Source organism: Nelumbo nucifera, chromosome 8 (assembly GCF_055504915.1).
Source record: "Nelumbo nucifera cultivar China Antique chromosome 8, China Antique-T2T, whole genome shotgun sequence".
NCBI classification, from domain to species: domain Eukaryota; kingdom Viridiplantae; phylum Streptophyta; class Magnoliopsida; order Proteales; family Nelumbonaceae; genus Nelumbo; species Nelumbo nucifera.
In genome coordinates, this window is record NC_142656.1 from 58,337,124 (window position 1) to 58,364,752 (window position 27,629).

Genomic DNA, 27,629 nt, shown 5'->3' on the forward strand with positions numbered 1-27,629 from the left:
ATCGGACTTTCAATGAAGATCTCCGGCACACAATGGTGCTTGTTCCCTAAGTAGTAGAAAGGGCAGACGGATGAACTAGAGTTAGGGTTTGCAACAGGACACATGGATTTTGAACTCCAAGGGTCCTCGAGCTCTGGCAGGAGAGAGTAACCAATGAGAAAAAAAAAAAAAAAAGATAGAACATGAAAGTTGGTTGCAGTAGTTTCACGCCAGAAAGTGGTATAGCTCCTAACCGGCCAACTGGTTGCTGCTGGATCTCAAAGAAAGAAAACCCTAATACTCGATGGAGAAGAAAGAAGAATGAGAGAGAGAGAGAGAGAGGAGGAGGAGTGATCGGTGAAAGGAGAGGAGGAAGAGAATTAGGCGGCAACTGGTTATAGACTTGTAGTGGTGGTGAGTGGTGAGGGTAGAAGAAAAGAGGAGTTTATGAGAGATACGAAAGGGAAGAGAATTAGGCAGGTTAATAAAATTTAATATTTTTTCGGAGTCCATACTGCCGTTTAAGTCCGGATTCCGTTAAATTAGAGTTTCAAAATTAAGGCGGCGTGGCAGCATTCCATTGGTGGGGACAGACGATGTGAGCTCATAATGGCTCTTCTCTCTCGATTCTCGAAGGTGGAGGCTGGCTGGAGCGTAGTTGGTGGTGACGTGGTGTTTCCAGGTTTTCTTCTTCGTCCATGCTAATTGCCAAACATAATTCTTTGACGTGTGTACTTGATACTTTGCCAAATGGAATGAAATGGACTCTACTCTACATTGTCATTGATTATTGATCATTATTCTGATTTCTGCAGTCTTGAGTCGCTCTCGCCTCTCGCTGCCTCATTCTTCTTCTTCCTCGGTCGTCTCTTGCGGGTATAAGTGTATAACGCATTCCATCTCCATTCCGTCAAATATCAGGGGTCAAGAGAATTTCTATCCAACTTTACTCGAGGAGAAACTTCTCCTATCTATCGTCGGATTAGAATCTACGTTGACTCGAAGATTTGTTTATTTGAATTTTGAGTGCCTCTGCAGTTCTTCCCTTCTACCGACTCCCAAGTCAAGTGGGCTTTGTGTATTCATAATGCCATACATGAATAATGAATTCAGTTGATCCATCCTCATCATCCATACAAATCCAAATCCAAGTTGCAGTGAGGATTCAAAAAAACAATTACAAAGAGAGAGAGAGAAATCCAAAATGAAAGTCCGTGAGCGACGAGTGTGGGGACTGCCGGACTGGGGGGCGGGAGCAGAGAAACGAGAAGGAGGGTGACCGCAGACTCCAGACTCTAGCCCTCGTTTTCAAATTCCGAGTGGTCCGCGCATTTGCAGACAAAAGAGGCGCCATAGTTTTCTGAACATCCACCGCCTCATCTGCTTCTCGAGTTCTAACGATTTCAGGAAATACGGATTTTTTCCAGTGTCGCCATTTGAAAAAAGCATCCTTTTGTCACTAAACTCTGTCAACATAAAGACAGAAAATTTTCTTTCTTTATGTTCCCCCCCCCTCTCTCTCCCCTCTCCTTTGAAACTTGAGACTTGGAAGTAGTGTCAGATTCCTTTTGTTTTTATCATATCCCTAATGTATTTGAAATTTCTGTGGTGTTGCATTGTGGGTATCATCGCAGTCTAGAGCTCTGTCTTTCTCTGGGTCTTGGCTTGGCTGGCCATTTCTGTACTGCATGTTCCTTGTTCAAAGTTCAAACGATTAAAAAAAGTATAAATGCAGATTTGAATTCAGAGAGCCTGCTTTCTGGGTTTAAAATTTGAACTCTTGCGGACTTGACAGCTTGTGGCTTTATATATGCATACAGAGAATCGATGGATGAATGACGATGACGTGGTGGCCTCTCTCCACTCGACCACTCTCCAGGACTCCAACTCCTCCTCCGTTCCGTTGACGTTTATTACTAATAAATAAAGGTTAAAAGTTTAAACCATATTTTATTAATTTTTTCCTTGTCACGGTGATTTATTTCCTTTCCGTCTTTCCCCTTTTCATTTTCTGCTCGATCCGTTTCACTTTTCACTTGGGAAGGAGGCTAGGAGCTCTCGACCTTCGCAGTTGATTTCATTCAGTGCTCTTTTCTCCCTACTTTTGTTTTTTTTAACCTTTTCACTGGTTTTGGGTTCTGACGGGCGGTGGAATATCAGCATTTCAGTGGATTAACTCTTTGATCTCTCTCAGAAATAGAGTTGGATATGTGTTAAGGCAAGAGCATCTCTCTCTCTCTCTCTCCCCCACCTCCCCCTTTTTTGTATTTCAGGTTGGATTCTTTTCCCTTCAATTGTTACCCGTATTACCGAATGATTCCTGGTTCTTTTCTTGCTTCAAGTACAAAGCGTTTTTATCCGATAGAGGGAGAAAAAAAATCAAAAGAAGCTTTTTCATTGCAGAGCTATGATTGTATCATTATTACTTTCAAGGATTAGATTAGATCAATCAAAACGAAATAGTAAAAGTTTCTATTTTTTCCTTCTTTTCTTCGTTTAAGTAAAAAAGAAAAAAGTTAGATCCTGCCACTGTAATTGGTTTTACTGCAAAAGAAAAGGGTTGGTGTTTCATTTAGTTGGGTTTTGGTTTGATGCGTTGTCCATGGACATGGTAGGTCCACTACATCTGTCTTCCCGATTTTGAGTCCCTTTTTCAGACCCTTTTATTTATGAGAAATGGGGTTTATTGTGTACTAAAGCCTTGGAAGTTTTCAAACAAGTGCTTTTTTAAGCACCTGTTTACCCAGCTTTTTAAGCCCTCATAAGTCATAACAACTTTAGCCTCTCTTTTCTTTTCTTTTCTCTTTTTTCCCTGAAGTGGGTTACTCGGAGCTTGTCTTGTTTAGGGCTTCTTTTCTGCTTTCTTATGGGTCAATGTGGTTATAGAAGGATCCTATTGCTTTTATTATACCCCAACCTTTCAACTTTTTTAAGGTATGATATTGGTTGTGATTATATATTCATAAAGGTTAGAAACAAAAATTCGTCTTCTATGAAGGGCTATATTGGTTGTAATTATATTCCGCGATGAGATTTTGATTCCTAGGAAGGGCTATATGTATTTGTGTGTATTGTTCATGCTCATTTATTTTAGTTTATTTCTTGACTGGGTGAGCTGAGATTGAACCATTTTTATTTGATAACCAGATGAGATTTGCGTTCATTCTCAGTTATGTTTTTAGGGTAACCAGGGCAGAAGGTCAGGATCTCGAAGAATATACAACCCTTTTTATTTATCCTCTTTTTATAAAAAAATATTTTTTTGGATGCATTGGGAATTTCTCCTAGTTTTGGCATTAAGCTTGATAAAGGTTGCAATTGATTGAGGGATTATATATATATTTTTTCTTTTCCATTTTCCTTTCCTTTTTGACTTAATGGGTTTTGCTGCTTGTGAACCTTGGTTGGTTGCGTTGAAAATGACTTGTACCAACTGTTCATTCGTGGGTTTGTTTGGCATTTACTAGCTCACATGAATCACAGTGACTTCGCTAACTATTCATACTTCTATGCTCTTGCTTTTCAACTTCTCCTAGATTTCCCAGCGCCAGTTTCATCCTTAGTTTTTCAAAAATAAACGTGTAAAATATTTTTAATTTTTTTTTGCTTTAATTTTCAGTTTAAGAACATCAGATTACAATCCTAGATGCTTGCAGACGTCTTGCAGGTTCATTGGTTTTATGGAGAATTTCATTCGATCCTCAGAAATTTATGCATTTCTCTACACTTGCTGCTTCTCTCTGATTATGCTTCATTGTATACATTACTTCGAAGTCAAGCTTATGTCTTTATGATTTATGGAAACAGATAAACTATCCCAACATTTTTTTGATGCTCAGTGTAAAAGTAACACCCCATGGTTACAAGATGTACTCATCGGTTGCACAATTAACCTTAAGCCTGTAAGTGGTTTATTCTTGCTGTTGTTTTTGTAATTTCTCCCTTGCTTTCTGGTGATTTTTGTGGACTTTTATTAGGAAATGCTACAAATAGGTCAGGATTCAGGGAATTCTATTTGATGCTTATTTGCTGTTTTCATCAGAAGTGATCCCCTCGCCAAATGTTCACAGACTGTCATGAGAGGTCGTGGTTCAGAAAATCGATTGGACATTGTGAACGAATTTAGGAGCTGCAGCTCTCCCATGTTAGAGGTTAGTATTTGTTGGCTTGTTGCTCTAGTTGGAAATATACCTGGATATGGCAAGAACTTGGTTGGATATGGGATTTCACTAAAGATTGAAGTAGTTGGTTCATATTTTTGAGAAATCTTTATGTTAAATAATTTCATATAAACAAGGAGCAATATATTGGAGAAGATAATATGTTGGTTTATGAATGCATTGTTGTTCTTCTGTCCATACTTTACATTGGCACCTTAAATGATTTAAATGCAATTTATTTTCCATAAGATTATCAAAATAAGTAACATAATTATTTGTTATTACAAGATTATATACTTGTTCAATTATTGGCTCTGACATAGAGTGGTATGGTGGTAACATTTTAAAATTTAGAATGTAGTTATATTATGAATTACTGATGTGATATCTCTGGTAGTATTATCTGGACATATCATTAACTCTTCAACATGTTGGAGAGGTGACAACTTTTCTTAGTTTTGATTCACTTTGGAATCTTAACCATAACAAAATTATTACTGGAGCTGGTCGTATTGTGGCGCTGCTATCTCATTTGCTGTTAGTGAATGAAGTGGACTAATATTTTTATATGCCTTCACAATCAGAACAATAATTTATTTTTTTTCTGGGCATGGTATGAACTACACACGCTTACCTCTTTCTTGTTTCAGCTAATCCTTCCATCCTTACCTTCAGTTAACAGTTTAAGTTAAACTTAATTACATGATTGTAATTGGATGTTAGAAGTTTAGTCTTTTAATGCGAAGCTTGCCTTGTTTTCTATGGTTTATGATTTATTTTTAATCCTTCTCTTCTTTAGGCAAGCAATTCTAGTGAAGATGCTGCAAACTTTAGTCCGTGCAGTAAAAGTGATAGTTCCTATCCTTACAAATTGAAGCTTGAACAGGATGTAAGTGTCAGCAGTTTGTTTATGTTGTTTTTATTACTCTGTTTATGTTAAACAGATTCAAGTTCCATGAACTGGAAGTCAACAAAGACAGCACCAACTTTCCAAAAAGGGGAAAAAGAAAATACCTTTTACATCTTTGTTTACATTTATTATCATGTTCATGTTTGTCGTTTTCAAATTCTAGTTTGCAGATATTTATTAGTAATATTTGAGATAGAACTTTCAGTTGTGACCTCTAAGTGTGATTAGGGTGGTTGGAGAAGATCATTTATAGTTATACATTCTAAGAATAAACATATGTAAACAAATATTAATTTCATGAAGTCTACTTTACTCTTGCTTTGACGGGAATTTAGTTTTTGCCGGTATTGTTGGGTAAGTTGAAATTGTTTGGCATATAGGCTGTATTAGTGCATTTGTTTCCATGTAAAAGGAGCAGATGGAAAAACCTTTGCTGTAAAAGAGGCAGAAATATAACTGAAGATTTATGGACTGAAAAAATTCTGTTCCTTCTACACTGAAAGAATAGGAGCTAGAGGAAATCATTTTCATGATAAAGTTTATTATGTTTAGTAGGAATGTTATTTCACGTTTGAAGTGTAGCAGGGATGGTAGGTATGCATTTTGTTATGATCTAATCTGATTTGGTGGAGCTTTTGATCAATTCATACAACCTTTTAGCTTTCACTTTAAAAAAGCTTCCAAGCTTTGCATGTCAATAGTGTTTGAAAGGTTATTCGAAGGTACCTGTATTTGTTGGTTTCTATGATATACCCTGATAAAAATATTTTGTTCTAGGTTGAGAGATTGCAAAAACAGTTGCAAGAAGAGATGGAACTGCGTGCAGTCCTGGAAAATGCTGTTGAGCATACTACTGCATCATTATCTAGTCCCTCGTGCATCCCACAATATGTATGTCTGGTCCTTTCAATTTCATTTTCTGGTTCTGGGTTTGGTTTTCCGTATCCTGTTTACTACTTTTCTAGTTTGACTGCCTTGGACAGGAGGCTTTTGCTTGGGTCCTTATTGTATTTAATTTTGGTCTCTTATGCTCTGTTTTGATTATTATCTTCCTTTTTTTAAGTTCTCAATTGTTTTCTTTAATAAAAATTCATGTTATTGTGTTTTTGATAAAAAATTATGTTGTACTTGTGAATTCACTTGGTTTTTCTTGCATGATTGTTGTTAAGGCTCAGTTTGGTAAGAGTGCAAATACAAGGTTTTCACTGTACATATTTGTATTTGTCCTCTTTCCAAACTGACCCTAAGTTTGGAAGAAGTACAAATACAAATATGTAAAGTGCAAAACCTTATATTTTGCATGTATTTACACCGTACAGATTTGCATTTGTACTCTTTCCAAACTGAGCCTAAGGAAAAAGAATAATGTCTTATAAAGAAGTTATGCCTAGAATCTCTTCCAGTTGCTTCTTCAATGTTTTCCAAGTCGGAATTTTCTCAATTGAAATGTTCGGTTTTTAACCAACCTTTTTGTTATCCTAGATTGAAATACTTGTGTTGTACTCTCCATCGCACATTGGTTCTAACAACAGAATTTTCTTTTCCAAAGGCACCAATGTTTATATGTATTCAAATATTCTGATAACCTCTTTAGTCTTTGAAGTTTTATACTTTAAATGGTCATCATAAATTTATTATGCATGCCATTTTTTTTTCTACCCATCAGTGTAATGCATGACTTATACCTTGACTTTGACAACCATACATTTTATCACAGTAGCACTAACATCTGATATATTGGTTTCACTTATAAGTTGCATTGCACCATGCACAGGCCCAGGAACTCTTGTCCAATATTGCCACATTGGAGGATTCTGTTTCCAAACTGGAGCAAGAGATGGTCTCTTTGCAGTTCCAACTTAGTCAAGAAAGAAATGAACGGAGACTTGCAGAGTATCATTTGAAACATTCACCTTCTCAGTCGCTATTTCATTGTTCCCCTGAAAGTATGAAAGCACAGGTGCATAATCTTTCCTTGGACTGTTACGTCTTACCAGTTCATGACTATAATATAGTACTTGTCTTAGCATTTTGATATTTTTTTTTATATTATTCATGCCTATGTACATCTTTCAATTTGAAGCTGTCATGCTTCTTTATGTATTTATGTGTATGTTGGTTTTATGTATATCCCCGGTATAGAACAAACAACTAATTCTTAAAATAGCATCTTGTCTTACCGCTCGTGTGTTTACTTTTGATATTTTGTATACAATGGTATTTTTTACTTTCTGTCACTTGTTCTATTTCTTCCAGTAAAATTGTTTTTTTGTTCTATGTTCTAGTGTTCATCATCTTTCAGCTGTAATAAGCATTTGACATCTGAACGGCATGTAAGCACTGAAGAACTCTCATGCCAGGATCGAGGAGATCAAACATCAGAAGCTAGTTGCAGATCCTTTGACATGTGCTTGGCATCAGTGGTATATTGCTTTCTCTTTCCTTTTCCTTTGGTCTTCATGGATATAGCTATCATTTTTATTTCTGTAGATGATAAAAAAACTCCAGGACAAAACATTGCAAATATTATTGATTCAGGGCTTACTTCCATTTTTCCAGTTAATTCCAATGAGTAATTTAAGAATGTGATAACTCTGTATAGTTGCATAAACTTTTTTCCTTTCACCACTTTTATATAAATGAAATATACATGGAGTTCTGTACAAGGTTCAAAGTATTGATATGTATCTCATGATACATATCTCTTTTAGGGTCACCAGAATGTTAAATAATGGAAGTTAATAACTATTTAATAAGTTTAAACATTAATATCTGTCTAGATATGCATACTTGTGTCCCAATATACAGGTGAATTTGTCAAACTGAAGAATAATAAAAAAAATAGTATCAATGGTTAAAAGCTCTAGATGCACAACATTTGCATATCTAGAGTATTGATACTTCGGACCATGGTTCCATACCTAAAGCATTTTCTTGGAAATCATGTTCTAGTGCTTTCTTCTCATTGATTGGGTTGGTGATTGCAATAATTCAATTATAGCATTCACAGATGTTGTGTTAAATTTGATAATTTCTTTGTGGTATTCTTCACATCCCAGGCTTCAAGTTCACTATGTAAAATGGAACCACCACAAGTGGTAGCCTGAGCAGATTTTCTATTCGCTAACCCCAAACACAATGGTTGATACTGAACATGAGCAGAAGTTACACAATGAGTTGATACTGAACAAGACACTCCCCTGTTACCTTGTGTTACCTTAGTGCCTTGACAACTGTGGTACAAGGTATCTGGGTGCCATACACTAAAACATACCTAGAATAAAAGAAAGTCAAATAATCCAATATAACTGATAATTGACAAATTTATCAAGCTGCAGGGCATTATTGGGTTTCTGCTTGGGGTGCTGAGACCTTTATTGGACCCCACTGATGCATGTGGATGTTACCAACAAAAATCTCCTTAGTACAATGTCAAGTTTTTTGTCCTTACTCTCTATATTTATGCCTGCACTACTATGCATCATTTTGGATATCTGATGATTTAAAACTATCTTGCTTATTCATTGTATGCTATACATCATTGTGAAGGACCTATTAAGAAGCCTTTTCTTAAAGGTTTTCTGAATTGGCTAACAATTGATATCTATAATCAGAATGCTGTAGACTCTGGCATGCTCCTTCAAGATAACAAAACATCCACACAAATGCTTCATCCTGAAGTTGTTGGGAAGCTTACAAAAGATGTACCAATTAAGGGCTTATGGAATCACCCTAATCAGTTGTCAGAGGAGATGGTTCGGTGTATGAAAAATATTTTCATCTCTCTTGCGGATTCTTCCACTGTATCATCCAAACCATCTACATTAGAGGGCCAATGCTCTCCTTTATCTCCACATGGACATTTTTCCAATTCATCATTATGGTCATTTTCCGAACGTTCAACAATGTCATCATTTGTTCAAAGTCCACAAGTTGATCTGCAGAGTGATGGTGATGTCTTGGCCACAGAGAATGTATGCGATCCCTATAGAGTACGTGGAAAATTAAGTTGGGCAGACATTGGAAACTATGGGTTAGCTGTTGAGGTATCTTGGATGTCAGTTGGTAAGAAGCAACTGGAATATGCTGCTGGGGCATTGCGGAGATTCAGGTACTTACTCTATGGCTGGTTAGACTGCCCTATAAGGAATTCGTAATTTTGAGGGTCCTGCCATTGGGATTAGGTGGTTTTAATGTTTGTCTTCTTTGTATTTTTTTTTCCACTTTCAAACTCTAAGTGGTTGTACCTCTCCCCTTCTTTGCTCCCCCTCAACCCAACCCAAACCCTAGAAAGAACCCCAGATTATGGGATTATTAAATATATGTTTTTTTTCTTACATTCTACACATTGTATTCAAATTATGTGCTTCCTCTCCTTTCTTTTTCTTTTCTGTTTTGTTGGAGGATGCTAAACTTCTATTTGTTGATTAAAAAGAAGAGGTAACAGATGGCCAATGCCAAGCTAGTGAAGTTCCATTGGTTTATTCATAACCTTATTTATTGAACCTAAAACTTGCAGTTTGCTTTTCTATTCGTAAAACTAACATGATGCATTGCTTTCCATATATATATATATATTATAACTTGAATAATACAATTGTGCAGTTTTGGTTTATGCGATTATTTGCTCGTGTTATGCACTTTACTTCCGTATTTATATATTTTTAAAAAATCTTTTATATATTTCTGTAAAGTATGTCATACTTATTAGACTTTTTTTTTTTGAAACTTTGTTTCTTACTGATTCTTTGATTGTTGTAATTGTTGGAGCTGGTTAATGTTATTATTATTGTTTTCTGTTTGGAGAGCAGATCACTTGTTGAGCAACTGGCCAAAGTGAATCCTATCCACTTGAGCTGCGACGAGAAGCTGGCTTTCTGGATCAACTTATATAATGCACTGATCATGCATGTATGTTGTGTCTTATTATGTATAGACTTTGGACCAATGTACAAGATGAGGTTTTGAAATCTAGAAGTTCAGCCTATGAATATGAGATAATTCTATGGGGAGAATGTTTAAAATTGTACTTTTTGATCTCAAATGTTTGTAATTGCTTGACAGGCTTACTTGGCTTATGGAGTTCCTAGAAGTGACTTGAAGCTATTTTCATTGACGCAAAAGGTTTGGATTCTATCATATTACACATTTACACTTGCTCTTTTTCTGTAGAGTTATTCTTTCTTAGGGATACTTCTAGTCAAGGATTAAAATATTGTTACCATATGCCATATCGGTGCATCTAGATACACACAGATACATCAATACAAAGTTCTTTTTTAAATATTTGAAAGGTCTTAGGTATCTTTCCTAATCCCTTAATGATTATAAAATAAAAAAATAAAAAATAAGAAAGCTGAGTATTGGTCATATCTAAAGTTCATATGCTGGCTCGGACTTGGTTTTGCTCAAATTTGAATGGGCTCGACTTAAGGCCCGGGCCAAAACAATCTAATGTTGGGCCCAAAGCCTGCCCATGAACAGGTCCAGTCATATCAGTGTTCTAAAAGCACAAGGCACAAAAAAAACGCAAGGGCCAATTTCGTCTGAGGCGTAAGGTGAGGCGCATGCCTTTTTAGCAAGGCCCAAAACCAAGGTTTTTAAAACCGAATCGGACAACGAACAGGTTAGGGGTCCCGTTCCCGGGTCGAACGGTTTGACCGTTCGAACTGAACGGACGACCCGTTCTGACAAAAAAATAAAAAAAATTAAAGGAAACGACCAAAATCGTTGGACGGTTTGAACTTTCGAGTTAGCAGTTTGTTGACCAATTCAACGTTTTTTGGTGAAATAACGGTTTTGGGGTAAAACGGAACCGGTTACCTGAACGGTTCCCAGTTTTTCGGTTCGGTCTGGTTTTGAAAACCATGCACATAACTACAAAAAAAGCTAAAAAATAAAAAAAAGTCGGAAAATTTAGAAAATGCCAAAAAATTATAAAAAGTGCAAAAAATATTAAACATAATGTTAATAAAAAATATAAACTTAAATTTTAAAATAAATGTTTTAAAAAACCTATTATCTAAAATTAAAATACATAAACATAACATGTAAAGCATATTCAAATGAAAATTTCAAAATAAAAGCAAACATATATAGCATTTTCAAGCATGTAAAACCCACAATCACTTTTTTTTTTCCTTAATTGCATTGCTTCAAGTAGCTAATGTGATGTAAAACATATTGCATTCTTGATTCTATGAGTCACCTTTGTACTATGCCCCTCAAGGCAAGCCCAAACAAGTCTATGTTAGGGTTTGAAATTCTTATTTCTCACATAAAAAGTTATGATTTTATAACTTTCATTGCCTTTTAAGAAGATATTTTATTGCAATGAATGAATGAACAACATTAGCAAATAGGGGGTTCTCGAAGGCAATGAAAGTTATAAAATCATAATTTTTTTATGTGAGAAATAAGAATTTTAGACTCTAACATAGACTTATTCGGGCTTGCCTCAAGGGGCGTGGTCGGGGGGCCAAGCCATTAGGCTCAAAAAAAGCAAAAAGCACAAAATTTTAAAAAGGCACATGCCTAAGCTAAGGCGCACAGGTGTGCACCTAGGACCTGGGCGAGGCGCATACCCTAAAATGCACTTCGCCTATGTGCCTAGGCACGCCTGAGGTGCACCTTTTATATCATTGAGTCATATCGATACACATCGATACCCAACTTTGGTTATCATACGTATTGATATTTTAATTTTTGCTTCTAGTATTGGTGAATTCTACGGGTGCAAATTGGGTGGGCCCAACCCGAGCCCGATTGACCCAGCTCAAAATTTTACACAGGCTTGGCTTGGATTTTCGATCCTTGGGTCTAGGCTTGGGCCCAAGAATTCGAGCTTTATTATTTTTTGTATTGGGATGGGGCCTCGCCCTTAGGTGGCTTGAACCCAGCCCGACTATAAACATTCATACATATATTTATAGATATGTATTTACATATATACATACATATTTCATACATGTTTGTGCATATACATACATACATATATGCATACATACATGTATAATTTTAGAGTGGGTTCATTGATCAACCCATAGGTATATTTTGCTCCATGCAATGTAGCTGTAAGGGTGCAAATGGATCGGATCATGACCTGATCTAACCCAATTCTGGTCCTATTTTTGTCGGATCGGATGATAGGATCCAATTGAAAATTGGATCGGATTCGGATCACTCCTATCCGATCTGACCTATTTATATGTATATATCTATAAACATATTTACTTATATAAAGAGGCATGTATATACTAATATATTTGTTAGCATATTTATTTATAAATATGTTTATATTGCATTTTTGTAAATGTTTTATAAAAAGACATGTATATATATATAATGAAAATAGTTGAAAAAATACTTATATTTTTTTTCTTTATATAAACTGTTATGTTTTTCTTTATCTTTTAATAATTTATTAAAATTTTTAGAATTTGAATTGGATCGGATTAGATTCGGATATCCCTATGTAGCTGGCCTTGCAACTGTTTTCTAACAGATAAGCAAATTGGCTGGCTGATGCCATGACCAGTAAAGGGGTGAATAGGACACAGATGTATTGGTGTACTTTTTATGATCAAGTGTACTGGTGTACTTTGTTAGAGGGGATTAACTGTCAAGGCAAGGGGTGGGGCATGTGCCAGCCTAATTAGAAAAAAAACATGGCATTCTTTTTAACTTATGGGCTGCTTGGAACATGGTTAATCTTGTAAATATATCCAATTCTTTTACCATAATAAAGTTATCTATTAACAATCGAAAAAAGTTCTGAAGGAACTTTGAATAGTGGATAGGTAATTAACTAGGATTTAGAAATGGGATATCTCAACTGAAGTAAATTTCTGCTTCAACTTATAATATTGTTAATCTTGATGGATTTCAGATTAGCACTTTTAGTGCCATTTTTTATAATATTTGTGTTCTTCATGTTAACAACTACGAAGTTTCCCTTTCCTGATAGGTCTTAAACCTGACAAACCATCAAATCATCATTGGCTGCCTTTTAAGTTTAAACACATTTGCTTGTTTTAGCTTAGGGAAAGTAAAAGATTGCATAACATGAAATGTTTTGATATGAAACCTCCTATGGTCTATTCCACCTTAATTACTTAAAAACCCACCAACCATAGATCCCCATAGAGATATTGCTGATAATTAAGTGAAGGTGATGGAATCCTCTTGTCAAACATGTATATGTGTCTTAATTCTTTGCATTGATCATAGATTACAATCATCTCTTTAGATGTTTCTTATACAACCTTGGTCCTGGTCTCTTGTGATTGATCATAGATTACAATAACTACCTTTGATTCCCCTTCCACTACTAAATTGTTTTAGTTGAGCTCCTTCCCAACTTTTAATCCTTGGAGAACTATGTGAGATTAGCCTTGACTATGTTTCTTTGGTCAGTAGGTCCAGGGTACATTGCCAAAATTGCTCCTGTGTTCCTAAATACATCCCCAATTCTTGAACAAGGTTTAAAATGTCTATGTTGGCCTATTTGGTAAAATGTCTATGTTGTTCATTCATTCATCCTAATAAAATGTCTTCTTAAAAAGCAATTAAAATTATAAAATCATTATTTTTTTGTGTGAAAACTAAGAATTTAAGACCTAACGTGGACTTGTTTGGGCTTGCTTTGAGGGGCGTGGCACAAAGGCGGCTCGTAGAATCAGGAATGTAATATGTTTTACATTACATTAGCTACTTGAAGTAATGCAATTGAATGAAAAAAGAGAATAGAGGTTTTTTTGATAGATAATGAAAATGATAATTTTATTGATTAAAGAACTAAGTATACATCATACAATTCCCCACTAAGAGGTTTTACATGCTTGAAAATGTTTTATATGTTTGATTTTATTTTTAAATTCTCATCTGAATATGCTTTACATCTTATGTTTATGTATTTTAATTTTAGATGATAGGTTTTTTAAAACATTTTTTTTTTTAAATTTATGTTTATATTTTTTATTAATTTTATGTTTAATATTTTTTGAATTTTCTGACATTTTTTTTGATTTTTTTAGTTTTTTTTTTTGTATTTTTGTGCCTTTCTTCAAAAAGGCACGCACCTCGCCTTGTGCCTTGTGCCTCGGGCGCAAATTGACCCCTGCGCCTTTTTTGCGCCTTGCGCTTTTAAAACACTGGTTTTGTCTTATCTCTTTGTTGGGGAAATAAGAGTGGTTATCTCTCCCTTGTAATCCTGTTTCTTTAATCATTGAAATCCATTGTTATTGATAAAAAAAAGTTATCAATCAAAGAAGGATTCAAAATATTGACACTATATTCTCAATAAAGGGTATATTATATCAGTATTTGAAAGCATGGGCATGGGGCAGGGGTGGAACGGAATGATACCATTGAGGACCTATGGTGACAGTCATAATCAATACTTGGCTACAAGAATTTTTGTTCTGTATGCTAATGTCAGTCTTCTATTTTTTTCTTTCTTTTTTTTTATAGTTTTTTCATGGGTGAAGATGCTATACTTACATTTTTGAACAATTGAATGGAAATAATTTACAATTTTTACTCTCTTGTTCTTGGTTGAGTCAAGGGTTATATCTATGGGCTGTTTGGTTAATGTTTGGCAGAAGGATAACTTCTTATTCATTTTGAATTTTACAAGACATAGCATATGAACTAACGTGGTGTCACCTGTTCTTTTCAGGCTGCATACACAGTAGGAGGACATTCTTTTAGTGCTGCTGCTATTGAGTATGTTATTTTGAAGATGAAGCCACCAGTTCACAGGCCTCAAACTGTATGCAATCATTTTATCTGGCACTGTTTGACTTATTTTTCTGTTATATTTTTTTCTTGATGTTGATGATTGATCTCAGGCTTGTTTTGTTGTCACAGGCATTACTTCTTGCCCTTCACAAACTGAAGGTATCAGAAGAGCAACGGAAATTCTCAATTGAGACGTTTGAACCCCTTGTTGCATTTGCTCTAAGCTGTGGGATGTACTCTTCACCTGCGGTAATTCTTTCTACAAGCAGCCATTTTTACTATTACACAATATAGTTTGTAAAGCACAGATCTCTCACTTTTGAACTTAACCTAGCCAGCCAGGACAGGTGGTAGTTGTCAAGGCATCAAGTTGAGGCTGGGTGACAAGGTAGCAGCTTCTCATTTAGGTCACTAGGTGCCTAAATACATAATGCAATCTAGAACATGAATGATCTTCTAACAAACAAGAAAATACTAAAAGATGAATGGTATATTAAAATATTATAAACCCACAAAATGAATGATTTAATGGAACAATGTCTGAAGAAGAAAATACATAATTATTAAATTAGAAATTGCCTTGTATAAAAATAACTGGTCACTGACCTATTTGTTCATTCTAGCGGAGCACTACCCCTTTCAAATTTAAAAATATGTGGCTTACTTATTTGGAGTTCAAATAAAAGGTGAGATAATGGTGGGGTCCCCATTTCCAATCTCCAAAGCAAGAAGATCAAAGATTCCTGAAGAAGCTACAAAGGTTGAAGGAAAAAAATAAGGATTGGAATAGATTCAATTTACGGAAGGCCACTTAAAGAAAGATGGCCATTTAAAGGGCTTGACTAGGATGTGTTGGGAGGTCATTAATTGGAGTTTTTGGTAAGAAGGTTTGAGGAGGAAGAAATTAAGGAAGCAGTGTTTGCGATGTACAGATTTAAGGCTTTTGGGCCTGATGAGTTTACAATGACCTTTTAGTAGGAATTTTGGGACATAATGAAGGTGGGTTTGGCTAACGTGTTAAAGGAATTTCATAGAAGGGGAATTATTAGTCTGGGAATGGACTCAACCTTTATTGCTTTGGTAGCAAAGAGAAGTGATGGTTGCCACCCGAAAGATTTAAGGCCAATCAATTTATTGACTAGCATTTACAAGTTAATTGCTAAGGTGTTGTCCCTAAGTATCAAAAATGTGCTCTCTTTAATTTCCCAATCTCAAGAGGCTTTTATTCAAGATAGGCAGATTGTAGACCAGATTTTAATGAATGAATGTGTAGATGCTCAACAAAGTTTAAGGAAAAAGGGACTAGCAATCAAGTTGGGCTTGGAGAAAGCCTATGTTCTAGCAGATTCGGAGTTCCTAATTAACATCTTGAGGAGTTATGGATTTGGTGAGTTGTGGTGCAAGTGGATTAGAGGTTTCTTGCAAACAAGTCATTTCTTAGTCATTGTTAATGAGTCGGTGGTAGGTTTCTTTGGGGGGATTGGAGGCCTACCACCTTAGACAAGGTGATATGATCTCACCCTTTCATTTTACATTGGTAGCTGAAGTTCTTTGCAGGTTGATATCAAGAATTGATAGCCTGTAGTTGTCAAAGCTGGTCAGTACGAAGATGTAGACTATTTGTAACTCACCTACATTTTTGTAGATGATATATTGATATTTTACCTTACCTTTTTCAAAAAAAAAAATCTTGATCTTTTGTGATGGGGAGAATAGAGATGGGGTTGACATTACGAAAAGAAAAAAAGGGATGGGGTTGAAAACTTAAAAGTTGGTGGTTAGTTTCTTTGAGAGAATGTCCAACCTAAGCATAAACTGGAACAAGAGTGTGGTGGTAGGTATCAGTCTGGAAGAAGAGGATTTGAGTGCTATGGTGGAGACTTTGGGGTGTGAGAATGGGGAGCTAAGATATTTAGGGTTACCTCTTTGTATTGGCTAGGTTTTTGAATCCAGTGGTGGCAAGAATTGAGAGGAGGCCAGCAATATGGAAAAAAAGGACTTTATCTCTTTGGGTGGGAGAATTACTTTGCTTAAATCCACTTTAGCTAACCTCCTAGTCTATTTCATGTTAGTCTTCAGAATGCCTTGGGTAGTTGTGAAAGGGATTGAAAAGGTCATGAAGGACTTTCTATGGGAGTCGTGGGGAGGAAAAAAAGATCATTTAGTGATGTGCGAAAAGGTGATTAAAAGGAAAGCAGGAGGTTAGGAATTGGCAATGTGAGTATGAGAAACTTGGCTCTTTTGAGCAAGTGGATTTGGTGTTTTCTTGTGGAAAATGAAAAGTTGTGGCTAGTATTCATAGGCCTTCAAGAAATGGATGGGATGCTGGTGGTATGCATAAAGCTACTCTTGCTGCACTATACAAGTATCCTTCACTTCTTCCTTAATCAAGTGAGGTATAATTTGGCTTCTGGTCAAAAGATAAGGTTTTGGGAAGATGTTTGGATAGGGGAATCCCCTTTTAAAGATGTTTTTTTCGCTTTTTGTTTGTTTTTTCCAATCTCAAAGAAAGACCTATTTCCAATTTTTGTAAATTTTCATCCTTCACCTTTAGAGTCGAATTGGAACTTGGGCTTCACTAAGAATCTTAGAAAGTTAAAAATCTTGTTTGTCTAGTTTGATGAGCATTTTTGGTTCTGTAGTCTTTGAAGAGGAGGGGGGAGATAATCGTGTTTGGTCTCTTAATACCTTGTAGCAATTTCCTCTTCCCCCTCCTCGTAAAAGAAATTTGATGTTTCCCTATTCCCCCAAAGGTTAGTGCTTTTTCCCTCCCTTGTATTCTCCCTCCTTTCCACCTACCACTGCTTTTGCAACTCTCAGTAGTGGTGGTTAACACCCATCGCGAATGCAGCATCGAAGCTGGGCTTGAGGCAAAGCCATAAAATGTCTCTTCCAAGCACCACGTTGGTGGAGGCATCATATAATTTCCGTGTGAACTCTGTTGTCCTATTAATATAGACAACGAAGCCCTCAACATTGAAAAAGAGAAAAGTAGAAAGACTGGAAAATAAAATAAGCCCGTGAAAATATCAAACAAGTTTTCCAAGGAAAACGAGAAAAAAAGGCCGTTCCGAGCAACCAACTTGACGTCTAGATAACAATGGCCAGAACGGAGATCCTTAGTTGTGTGGGCATTGATTGTTACAACCTTTGCAGAGCTGCCGCGATCCAGGAAGAGAATCCTAGAGATGAATATGACCCAAGAAATACCCATTACTTGTGTCATGGTATTTATGTAATGTTATCAAACAATTCTGCATGCTCAATTTCCTTATTGTTTTGATAAAAAGAAAATTGTCTACATCATTCCCCAAAAACTTGTTCTCGACAAAAATTCAAGAAATTTGTGTTCACTGTTCATACAAATAGGAACCAAATCACCCCATGGCCAAAACAGAACAAATGAAGAAAAAATGCCTTTTCTGATAATTAGTTTAAAGAAATTCGAAATAGTCTCCAAGATTTCGGCATTTAATTTTGCCACCCCGGAAAGGAAATTAAAAAAGTAATTTAAGAAGCATGAAAACAGGGAAGAAAGTTAATCAGAGCATAGGATTCAAAGCGCTAAGACGACAGAGTTAATCTAGAAGGAGACGGAAAGAGAACCATCAATGCCTTGAATAGAAACAAAATCATAATTTAGAGTAAATCCAAGAACAACGATAAGAAACCAGAGTAAAAAAAATACCTGCAAAAGATCTTTCCAAGATCCTTCTTTGCACGACATCCTATCCTGGCAAGACTGTGCCATCTGAAACTGAAAAGTTCAAGTAGGACCCACTATATTTTCAAGTGGGACCCACTTATATATTATTTTCAACATTTATTGGTTATACATTAAATAGTTTTTATTTTACTCAGTGGGACCCACTTGCAATTTTTCAGTTTTTTGAGTTTAATAGTACAATATCAGCATTTCCTATTATTTTATTTATTATTTAATGGATTGTGAATGGTGTCACTAACTTTTTGGGCTAACGGTGGCCTTTTCAACTTAGTCTGAGGTCTAAATTGGCCACTTGGATTATTAAAGGGCGAAAGTGGCCTTTTCATAAAGTATAGGGGTTGTCAGAGCCAAAAATCTGTTGTTAAACTATACTGTTTTGAGAAGTACAAAAAGAAGGGGAAGGATTTTGTGGAATGCACAAAGGCAGCAATGATTTGGACAGTGTGAGAAGAAAGAAGCAAGAATTTTCAGGGAGGAGTGGAGTAAGGAGACAATGATAAAACTCATAACCCTAAGATTGGCACATTGGATAACCTTGAAACTCTTTTCATACTTTAAGGTGGAAGATTTCTTCAGGAATTGGGGGGGCAATAGTTGGCTTCACATCTAGGGAACAAAAAAAACCCTAGAGTTGTGGTCACTCCCCAATGGGTAGTTGGATGACATTAAACTGATGGCAGTATGTGGGCAATCCGGGTCCCTCATGAGTCATAGGGGTGGTAAGGGATGAGAGTGACATTATATGTGCTTTGTACTTGCTTGGGCCTAATTGAGCAAGGTGATTAAGAGCTGAATTTTTAGCAGCAGTTTTTGGGGTAAAGATAGCTAAAGGATTGGGAGTTGATAGATTGATCGTTGAAGGTGTTTCAAAGCTAGTAGTGGGGTGGTTGAAGAAAGGTGATTTGGTGATTTGGCAGTTTATATATGAAATCAGGTGCTTCAAATGGCTGTCAAGAGACATGATATTCAAGTAAAACGGGTTAAGAGATCTACTAACAGTTTGGCAGATGACTTAGCTAAGCAAGGGGTTCAAAGATAGCGTATGTATTGGACTCAATTGTAATACAGTTTAGGTGGGTCTGTTTTCTAATGGGCTTTACCAGATTTTCACAACTAGTTGTAATCCTTTTTTTTTTTTGATCAATAACACCAGCTTCATTAAATTAAAAGAAAAGAGGGAATATGGATACAAGAGGGGAGATAAAATATCTTAGCTCCGCAAAAACAGAAAACAAAGGGAGTACAGAGAGAAAAGATTAAAAACTAGCCCAAAATACAGACTCCCTATTCACTCCTTGCTTGGCCAACCCATCCGCAAATGAGTTGGCACTCTTCTTCACCCAGCTGTACTGAATCTCAATGTCCCTACCCACCCATAAGAGCAGTTTTTTTTTTCATTGTTAAAGTTCCACAAACCACTATCCTCTGTCTTCAACCAACTAACCACTACCTTCGAATCACCTTCTAGGATCAAACGGCTGGTATTTAATTCCTTTGCTCTTCGAATTCCTTCAAGCACTGCAAGGATCTCAGCCCTAATAGAGTCACTTTCTCCAATAGGGCCAGAGAATAAAGCAATAACAATCCCTTCCTCATTCCTGAAAACTCTTCAAATCCCAGAGGGCCTTGGATTCCTTACACTGCTGCCATCAAAATTCAGCTTTATAAAGCCCGAGGGGGGAGGGGACCAAAACGGACAAAGTGTCCTCTTGCATCTAGCGATGGAAGCAATCTCTTTCAAGTTTCTTAGCAAGTTATCCATAGGAAAATCTGAAAATAACTCCAAAGATTTTAGCCAGTGGACAACCCTTAAAAGGATTCGATCTAACAATTCTTCCAATGTTCTTTCCTTGTTGGAAAAAATACATGAGTTTCTTTCTTCCCACAATGACCAGCATACCGCTGGCCTAATACACTTCCACATAGTCTTCCCTCGTTTCTTAGGCCAATTGAAAAAAGAAGGAGAAAGAAACCTTGGACAGTCTCCGAAGTGGGAGAAAACTCATTCCCGTACAGTTTTAGCAGCCTTACAAGAGACCATGAGGTGGTAGCTAGATTCCCCATAAGTTTTACAAAGAGCACATCTATTATGAAGTAGACAATAGTTGGGTCTCTTTCTCTGAAGTCTAAAGTGTTGATTCTTTCCAGGAAAATTTCCCAACAAAAAACCAACCTGAGGAGGAATATGCCTGCTCCAAATTTCCTTAGTTGGAAAGGACAACCCAAAGGGGATGGGAGGTTGAGTTAAGGTTTCAAAGAATGAAGCACAAGAAAGGGTACTAGAGCTAGAAGGGGTAAAAAATCTGGTGTCTTCCTTAGTAGGGTTTAGGAAGACAATCTCAAGGGAGGCTAGCAAAGTTACCAAGCTATCCATGTCTGTATCCCTAATTGCCCTACGCAAGCCTAGGTTCCACCGAAAGCCAGAAGTGGAGGCTGAAGGGACCAAGAAAGAAGATGTGGATTCATTTTTCATGTTTGATAGAGCATACAAGGAAGGAAACTGGTCCTTCGGAAGAAGATTCTAGGATCTCAACCATTGTCTTCCAGCCCATGTATGCTAGCCACAATCTTAGTTCACAATTTATCCCTTTCCAATGAAAACCTCCACAACCATTTCCCCACAGAGCCATATTCCTTTTCTTGAAATAACCGATCCCAAGACCTCCTAGTTTTTTACACCTAGTGACCACTTCCCAACTCACCCTGCGATCTCTCTTCTCCTCTCCAAGCTCCCACAGAAAGTTTCTTGTTAAATTTTCCAAAAGATTGGCAACCTTTAAACACCGACAGATATTAGAAAGGAAGGTTAGCTAGGGTAGACCTTATGAGAGTGACTCTCCCACCTAAAGAAAGATAATTTCTCTTCCAGGCTGCCAGCCTCTTCTCAAACCTCTCCATTACCGGAGTCCAAAAGCTAACACTCTTAGGATTATCTCCTAAAGGGAAGCCCAAGTATGTCAGGGGCTAGTACGAAATTGCACAACCTAGCTCACCTGCAAATCCCCTTAGGTCCCTTTCATTCTCATTCACTCCTGCTACACAACTCTTATCAAAGTTCACCTTGGGGTTAGATATCTGCAAAGAGTTGTATTGTCAACTTTAGATTCTGGATCCAATTGAAGTTCCCTCCTTCACAGAACATGATAGTATCATCTGCAAACTGTAGAAGTGTTAAGGGAACCTCCTCCCTTCCTACTCTCCACCCTCTTATCAAATTCCTCGAGTCTGCTCTATGGATCAATGTCCCAAGCACATCAACAATCAGGGTGTAAAGAAAAGGGGAAAGAGGATCTCCTTGTCTTAGACCTCTCAACACAGGAAAGAAGTCAACCACAGTCCCGTTCACCAGGATAGAATAATGACAGGTCCTAACACTACCCCAAATCCACTTACACCACCTGTCTTCAAAACCAAAACTCCTCAACACCTCCATCAAGAAAGACCAATCAACCAAGTCATAAGCCTTCTGCAAATCCAATTTGCAAACCACTCCATTCTTCTTTGATTTCCTAAAGCTCTCCAAGCTCTCATTTGCAATGAGAATCTGATTGGTGATCTGTCTTCCCTCCACAAAACACCTTGGTTGGGTGCAATAATAGAGGGAAACACCTTCTTTATCCTGAGAGACAGCACCTTTGCAATGATTTTGTACAAGCTAGTCACCGGACTGATAGGTCTAAAATCCTTTGGTTGTGATGCATCTTTCTTCTTTGGGACCAAAGCAATGAAAGTTGAGTTCAAGCCCGGATTTATTACTCCCCTTCTGTGGAACTCTTCAAAAACTGATCTAAGATCATTCTCCAAAATATCCCAGCAGTCCTGGTAGAAGGCCATTGTGAAACCATCTGGACCAGGAGCTTTTGTCCTATCCATTGAGAATACTACTTCCTTTATCTCCTCCATATCAAAATTTTTTTCTAACCACTATCTCTTTTCTGCACTTAGAGTCGGCCAATCCAATTCCTCCAACCACACTCTCTCATTCATAGGCCTCCTAAAAATAGATTTGAAGTGGTTTACTTGAGCCTCTTCAATTTCTGTCGGGTGTGACAACACTGCTCCATCAACTTCCAAATTAGAGATGAAGTTCTTCTTTCTCCATCAACTAGTTGTAATCCTTTCATTTTAAGATTTTAATGAAGAATGAATTTCTGTGGAACTCTCTAGTCATTGGCAGCATCCAAGGTTCGAAGTATTGATATGATACACCCGATAGCTTATCGTGTCATTTCTTTGGGTGACGATACAATAAATAGGAGTGAGGACATCTGGACACTTTTACAGATTAATAAATACCCCTCCTGAAGATGTCCTGATTCAATTCTTGAACTCTGATTTTTTTTTCTGTCAATCCAAGTATTTTTTTTAGTTTGAAACACCCGATCCACAGTTTCTGCATATTGATACTTTGAACCATGGCTGCATCTCCATGCCATTAGAGAGACAAACTTCTTGAGATCTTGGAAGAATTCTTCATTCAGTTGGATTCATGGGTCACTGATCTCAATTGCTGTCTCTTTCTATAAAAAGGTGATGAATTAGGAAGCCCCTGGGGGTAGGTAAACTGTATATATGGGATATGGCTTGTTGCAGATGCTGTCTGCTAGTAGTATAGAAACTGCTTTTCTTGTACTGTTTGTACTCTCTTTTGAAGAAAGCCCATTGCCCAATGTTTGTTTCAGGCTCCCAGCCCAGTCTTGGGAGGGGTAGACCGGATATGGTCTTAAATTTTGTACTCTTTTTTTTCCTTGTTGAAATCATTCTTTCTGCTTTTGATAAAATAATGATTATGGAGGATTTAAAAGAAGGAAAAAGTGAAGGGGTAAAGCCCCCAACTTGCCATAGAGAAGGATGATTCTTTGTTTTTGCTCATGGAAATTGAGATATAATGAAATGGGTCTTGTGAAGAATACATGAATGCTATACTTGAAGCCCTATAGCAATGTATATACCATTGACTTCGTAGTTTGTCCAAAAACATTTTGTCTCTCCAAGTTGTTTTTTTAAGATGCCCTTTACATTGTGTTTTATAAGGCATTCCCCCTGATGAGGTTCACAGGTAAGGGCTATTGTGGGGTTATCCTATGCCTGCTGCTATTTCTCAACGAACATAGCTTGAATTTGATGTTGAATATGTAATTTAACATATTGTTGGTTGTACCTCTGATGCTTTAAGTGTTTAGTTTAGCTGATGTAAGACTTGAATATACAAGGTCACAGCGTTCAGTTAATGACACAATACTCTAAGCAATGAGCTAATAGACTTTCTGAAGATACACCCTGATATGCCAGATGTGCATATTGGGGTTTGACCACACTCCCTTTATTTTAGCTTTGTTTTTTTCTTTTCCAAAATTCTACAGGGGCTGGTCTAAACAAGGCCTACCCCTTAGTTATATTAAAATTTTAAAATATTTAATATTTTGCATATTGGGGCGGGCCCGGTATGATACAACACACCTGATATACACCTTGGTATGTGATGAAAATTTAAACCTTTCCCCTATGAAAACACCGAAGTGTGGTACAAGGAACCCCATTTGCCCAGGCATTGTCTTGACAAGTAGACCTGTTCATGGGCTGGGATGGGCTTCAGGTTCGACCTATGAACATTTTACGGTTGTTCAGGTTTGGCCTTAAAGGCCGGCCCATTTAAATTTGGCAAAAGCTCTGCCTGAGCCCAGCCCATGAACATGCCTGTGGGCAACTATGACCTAATTTCTACAGTAAAAATTCAGTTCCTGTTTTTTATCTTAAATGAAACATGATTGGCAATGCAGGTAAGAATATATACTGCCAAGAATGTCAAAGAGGAGCTAAAAGAAGCTCAGCGTGATTTCATTCGAGCGTCGGTAGGGGTGAGTAGTAAAGGGAAGCTCCTGGTTCCAAAGATGCTGCACTGCTTTGCCAGGGGCTTTGTTGATGATTCCAATTTAGCCGTCTGGATATGTCGCTACCTTCCACCAAACCAGGCTGCTTTTGTGGAACAATGCATGTCACATAGGCGGCAGAGCTTCCTTGGCTCCCGTAATTGTGGCATCCTGCCCTTTGATTCTCGCTTTCGGTACCTGTTTCTACCTGATTAATCTTATTATGATCCTCCAACTTCACATTCTTGTGTCCAAGTGACAATTCTTGAAATTGGGTCTCAGTCAACCTTCACAACTTATGCTTCGGCAATATGATAATCAACTTGGGCGGTTGTGTTTTCGGCATCTCTGCTCATGTTCTAAGCTCACGGTGCCCACTGATATCTGGCCAGACATTAACCAATAGGGAAAATGTTTCGTGCTGCCATGGCAGGTGATGCTATATTCTTCACCTTATAGCTGGTGCCGGTTGGGTCTTCGGCTTGAAGACCTTTTTGTTGCATTCCCGGGAAAATTGTAAATTTTGACTGATGAGCAGATGTAGACATTGACATGCCATCAAACAGTGTAAGTTGCTATAGAAAAAAAACCAAATAATATGCTTCCAAAATTGTATCAAATGTGAAAGTTGTAATATGATCTGATTGTTGGTCAGTGAGACAAAAGTAGATATGCTGTACAGTTTAATTGATTTTCTTCCATGCTGGTTGCTGGGTGGTTTCCGCTATACTAGAGATCCCACGCTCTTGAGGGTAAAAATACTCACCCGCTCGGTTCACGGTGTCGGTAAACACTCTACTCCCTCTACGGCTCTACCTATGTAAATGTATAGCATTATCAATGCGGAAAGCTTGTTTACTCAGGCGTGTTGGATAAGTGCACTTATCTAGATTAATGAAAATGAACGAGGCAAAACCTGCTTTTCATGCTTGCTTAGCCATACGTCACAGTGGACCCTTTGCATTGATGTGACTAGAGGATGTTTTGACATTTTAGTTAGGATTATATTAGCCTGTGTGAAACATATAGCATAGAAAAGCCTCAGCCTCTCGTTTCATTGAAGCTGAGGTTATAAAGTGGCAGGCAATAAAAGGGGGAAGGGGTTCTGGTGTCGTAAATTTTCACATTACTAGCATTGGCCTTGCGATGTGTAATGTCTCCTCTGAGTCTCACAATTGGAATCGGTGGTTTGTGACGGATGGCCTCATTTTCGTGAAAAGAGCCATTGAACAAATAGAAGAAATTGTGTATGGTTGTGTTAAGGAGAATGAAATTAGAATTTATACTTTTTCTCTGTTTCGAGAGAGGCTTTCTCTCAAGTTTTCTTGAGGCTTTTGTTCTCTTTGTTTGTTGTTCATTTTTCGCCTTAAGAGTTTTCCTCTGGGGTGGTTCCCTTCGGGGAGTCCCCTTTCTCTCTGTTCTTTTGTTATCCATGTTCTTCTTTTGTTCTCTCTGTTCTTTTGTTATCCATGTTCTTCTTTTGTTCTCTCTGTTCTTCTTTTCTCCCCTACTTTCTTTCTGTTATTTTGTTCTCTCTATTCTCCTTTCGTTTTCTGTTCTCTCTTTCCTTTTGTTCTCTTCGTTCTCTCTGATATCATTTTCTTCTGTCGTATCTTCCCGTTCATTTGCTATTTTCTTTCTCATTGTTCTTTTTCACCTTTTTTTGTGTTTTTTTTTTAATCTTTCTGTGGGCGTTTTGACATGGGGTTGCTTCTCTTGGACCCTTTATTGGGTGGCCCATCTTATCTTAAACCTGTCCTAATGGAAGAACCATGTTGAAGTTGAACTGATGTTAGGGCAAACCGGCTAGAAGATTAACGATATTATGACTAAAATGCAAGGTTTTTAAATCCAACCCGGACAACGAGCCGATCAGGGGTCTGGTTCCTGGGTTGAATGGTCCGACCATCCGAACCGAATGGACGATCCATTTTGACAAAAAAAAATGGTCAAAATCATTGAACGGTTCGAATGGTTCAACTGCCCGGGTCAATGGTTTGCTTACCAAATCAACATTTTTGACAAAAATCCAGTTTTGGGGAAAACCGGAACTGGTCACCTGACCGGTTCCCGGTTTTTCCGGGCTGACTGTCCGGTCGGGTCCGGTTTTGAAAACCATGCTAAAATGTAGGACTAAGCTAGGCCTTTCAATGGATTAATTTGGTAAGGGAATCCAAATTCATCTGGAGACCTGGACAAGTCACTCAGCTCCTCACCTAACTCTTTAAATAAAGAAAAGAACTTTGTTTAGACTTGAAAATTTTCTTAAAGTCACCAACTCAGCACAATAGTAAAGCATACATATTAAAACTTAAAAAGAAATAGCAATACATGGTTGACATTCTTTTTTTTTTTTTTTTTTGATCACTTTGATATGAAGCATACTCATTGAACCTTCTAGGCATATGCCTCTGGGTTTGCCAAAAGGTAGCCATCAAACTCCTTCATGGTCCCTATGACCCCTTCCTTAACCCTGGCAACATCTTCATCAGAAAGCAAGTTGTCGTTGATGGATTCATACTCGATGTTCACTCGGGCTACGCAGCCTCCGTCGCTGGTAGGATGGAGGGCAATCTCAGAAGTGTAAGACTTCACTTTGAGACCAACAAGACCTCCTTCAATGATAGAGGATTTGAATACATGATTGGCGTGGTCTATCACATCTACGCGATCCTTGAGATACTCAAAATCCTTCATAACTGCAACCAACACACACACACACACTCGATGATCAGAAGTTTACTTGGTTCATTTAATTGTTGCTTTACGTGTAGAGATAATTAAGATCTAGTTATACACTGTTGATTATAGTTGAACCCAGATCAAGATTACAAGATATATCCATGATGATCGATTAATAAACTTTAATACAACAGTTAAATTAGATCAAAACAGCACTAAATTTGACTAGCTAGACTTCATCAAATTCAAGTGGAGTAAATTATTATATAACAAACCGTCGGTAAAGTGGAAATGCTTGACAGTGCCGACGCCACCATCTCCTTCAAGGAGCTCGATGCTTTTGATGTGGCCAGGAACAACTTTGGGCATGAGGTTGTGTGCATCGCAAATGCTTGCCTTCCATAGCCTCTCCACAGAGACCTTGGAAACGTACTCCTCGGTGATACTGCCTTTAACCATTTTCTGCCGCGAGCGATGGGGAAGAATAAATCAAACTAGCTTGGAGCTTGGTTGTGATGGAAGTTGGACTTAACTTGGCTACACTGAGTGATGGAGTGCAT

General features: G+C 37.4%; 2 protein-coding genes across 16 annotated transcripts; one reads left to right on the plus strand and one right to left on the minus strand.

Annotated features, from left to right (window-relative positions):
• Positions 1 to 853: 853 nt before the first annotated feature.
• Positions 854 to 25,085, plus strand: LOC104612629 (ubiquinone biosynthesis protein (Protein of unknown function, DUF547)). 15 transcript variants are annotated; one of them, XM_088893552.1, is made up of 14 exons: positions 856 to 1,702; positions 1,800 to 1,908; positions 3,787 to 3,881; positions 4,022 to 4,130; positions 4,939 to 5,028; positions 5,827 to 5,940; positions 6,824 to 7,009; positions 7,335 to 7,472; positions 8,664 to 9,160; positions 9,861 to 9,960; positions 10,114 to 10,173; positions 14,729 to 14,821; positions 14,920 to 15,039; positions 24,298 to 25,085. In XM_088893552.1, exons 3-14 carry the CDS (start codon positions 3,811 to 3,813, stop codon positions 24,601 to 24,603), a joined length of 1,884 nt encoding a protein of 627 aa, XP_088749678.1. In that variant the 5' UTR covers positions 856 to 1,702; positions 1,800 to 1,908; positions 3,787 to 3,810; the 3' UTR covers positions 24,604 to 25,085. The 15 variants fall into 15 exon arrangements, with proteins under 15 accessions (XP_088749681.1, XP_010278425.1, XP_088749678.1 ...); XM_010280122.3 differs by adding an exon at positions 2,140 to 2,197 and having other exon boundaries at positions 857 to 1,908; XM_088893555.1 differs by having other exon boundaries at positions 854 to 1,908; positions 4,025 to 4,130.
• A 1,531-nt stretch (positions 25,086 to 26,616) lies between these two features.
• Positions 26,617 to 27,629, minus strand: LOC104612628 (pathogenesis-related protein 1-like). Its single transcript, XM_010280115.2, has 2 exons — positions 27,345 to 27,629; positions 26,617 to 27,086 (listed from the first exon to the last, which is right to left on the minus strand). Exons 1-2 carry the CDS (start codon positions 27,526 to 27,528, stop codon positions 26,785 to 26,787), a joined length of 486 nt encoding a protein of 161 aa, XP_010278417.1. The 5' UTR covers positions 27,529 to 27,629; the 3' UTR covers positions 26,617 to 26,784.

Excerpts from the sequence above, each read along its gene's own strand:
- LOC104612629 (XM_088893551.1), top strand. The coding sequence starts at position 3,127 with ATGAGATTTGCGTTCATTCTCAGTTATGTTTTTAGGGTAACCAGGGCA. Across the intron at positions 5,941-6,823 it reads CCTCGTGCATCCCACAATAT|GCCCAGGAACTCTTGTCCAA; the intron begins GTATGTCTGGTC and ends CACCATGCACAG. Across the intron at positions 14,822-14,919 it reads CAGTTCACAGGCCTCAAACT|GCATTACTTCTTGCCCTTCA; the intron begins GTATGCAATCAT and ends TTGTTGTCACAG.
- LOC104612628 (XM_010280115.2), bottom strand. The coding sequence starts at position 27,528 with ATGGTTAAAGGCAGTATCACCGAGGAGTACGTTTCCAAGGTCTCTGTG. Across the intron at positions 27,087-27,344 it reads GCATTTCCACTTTACCGACG|TTATGAAGGATTTTGAGTAT; the intron begins GTTTGTTATATA and ends TGTTGGTTGCAG.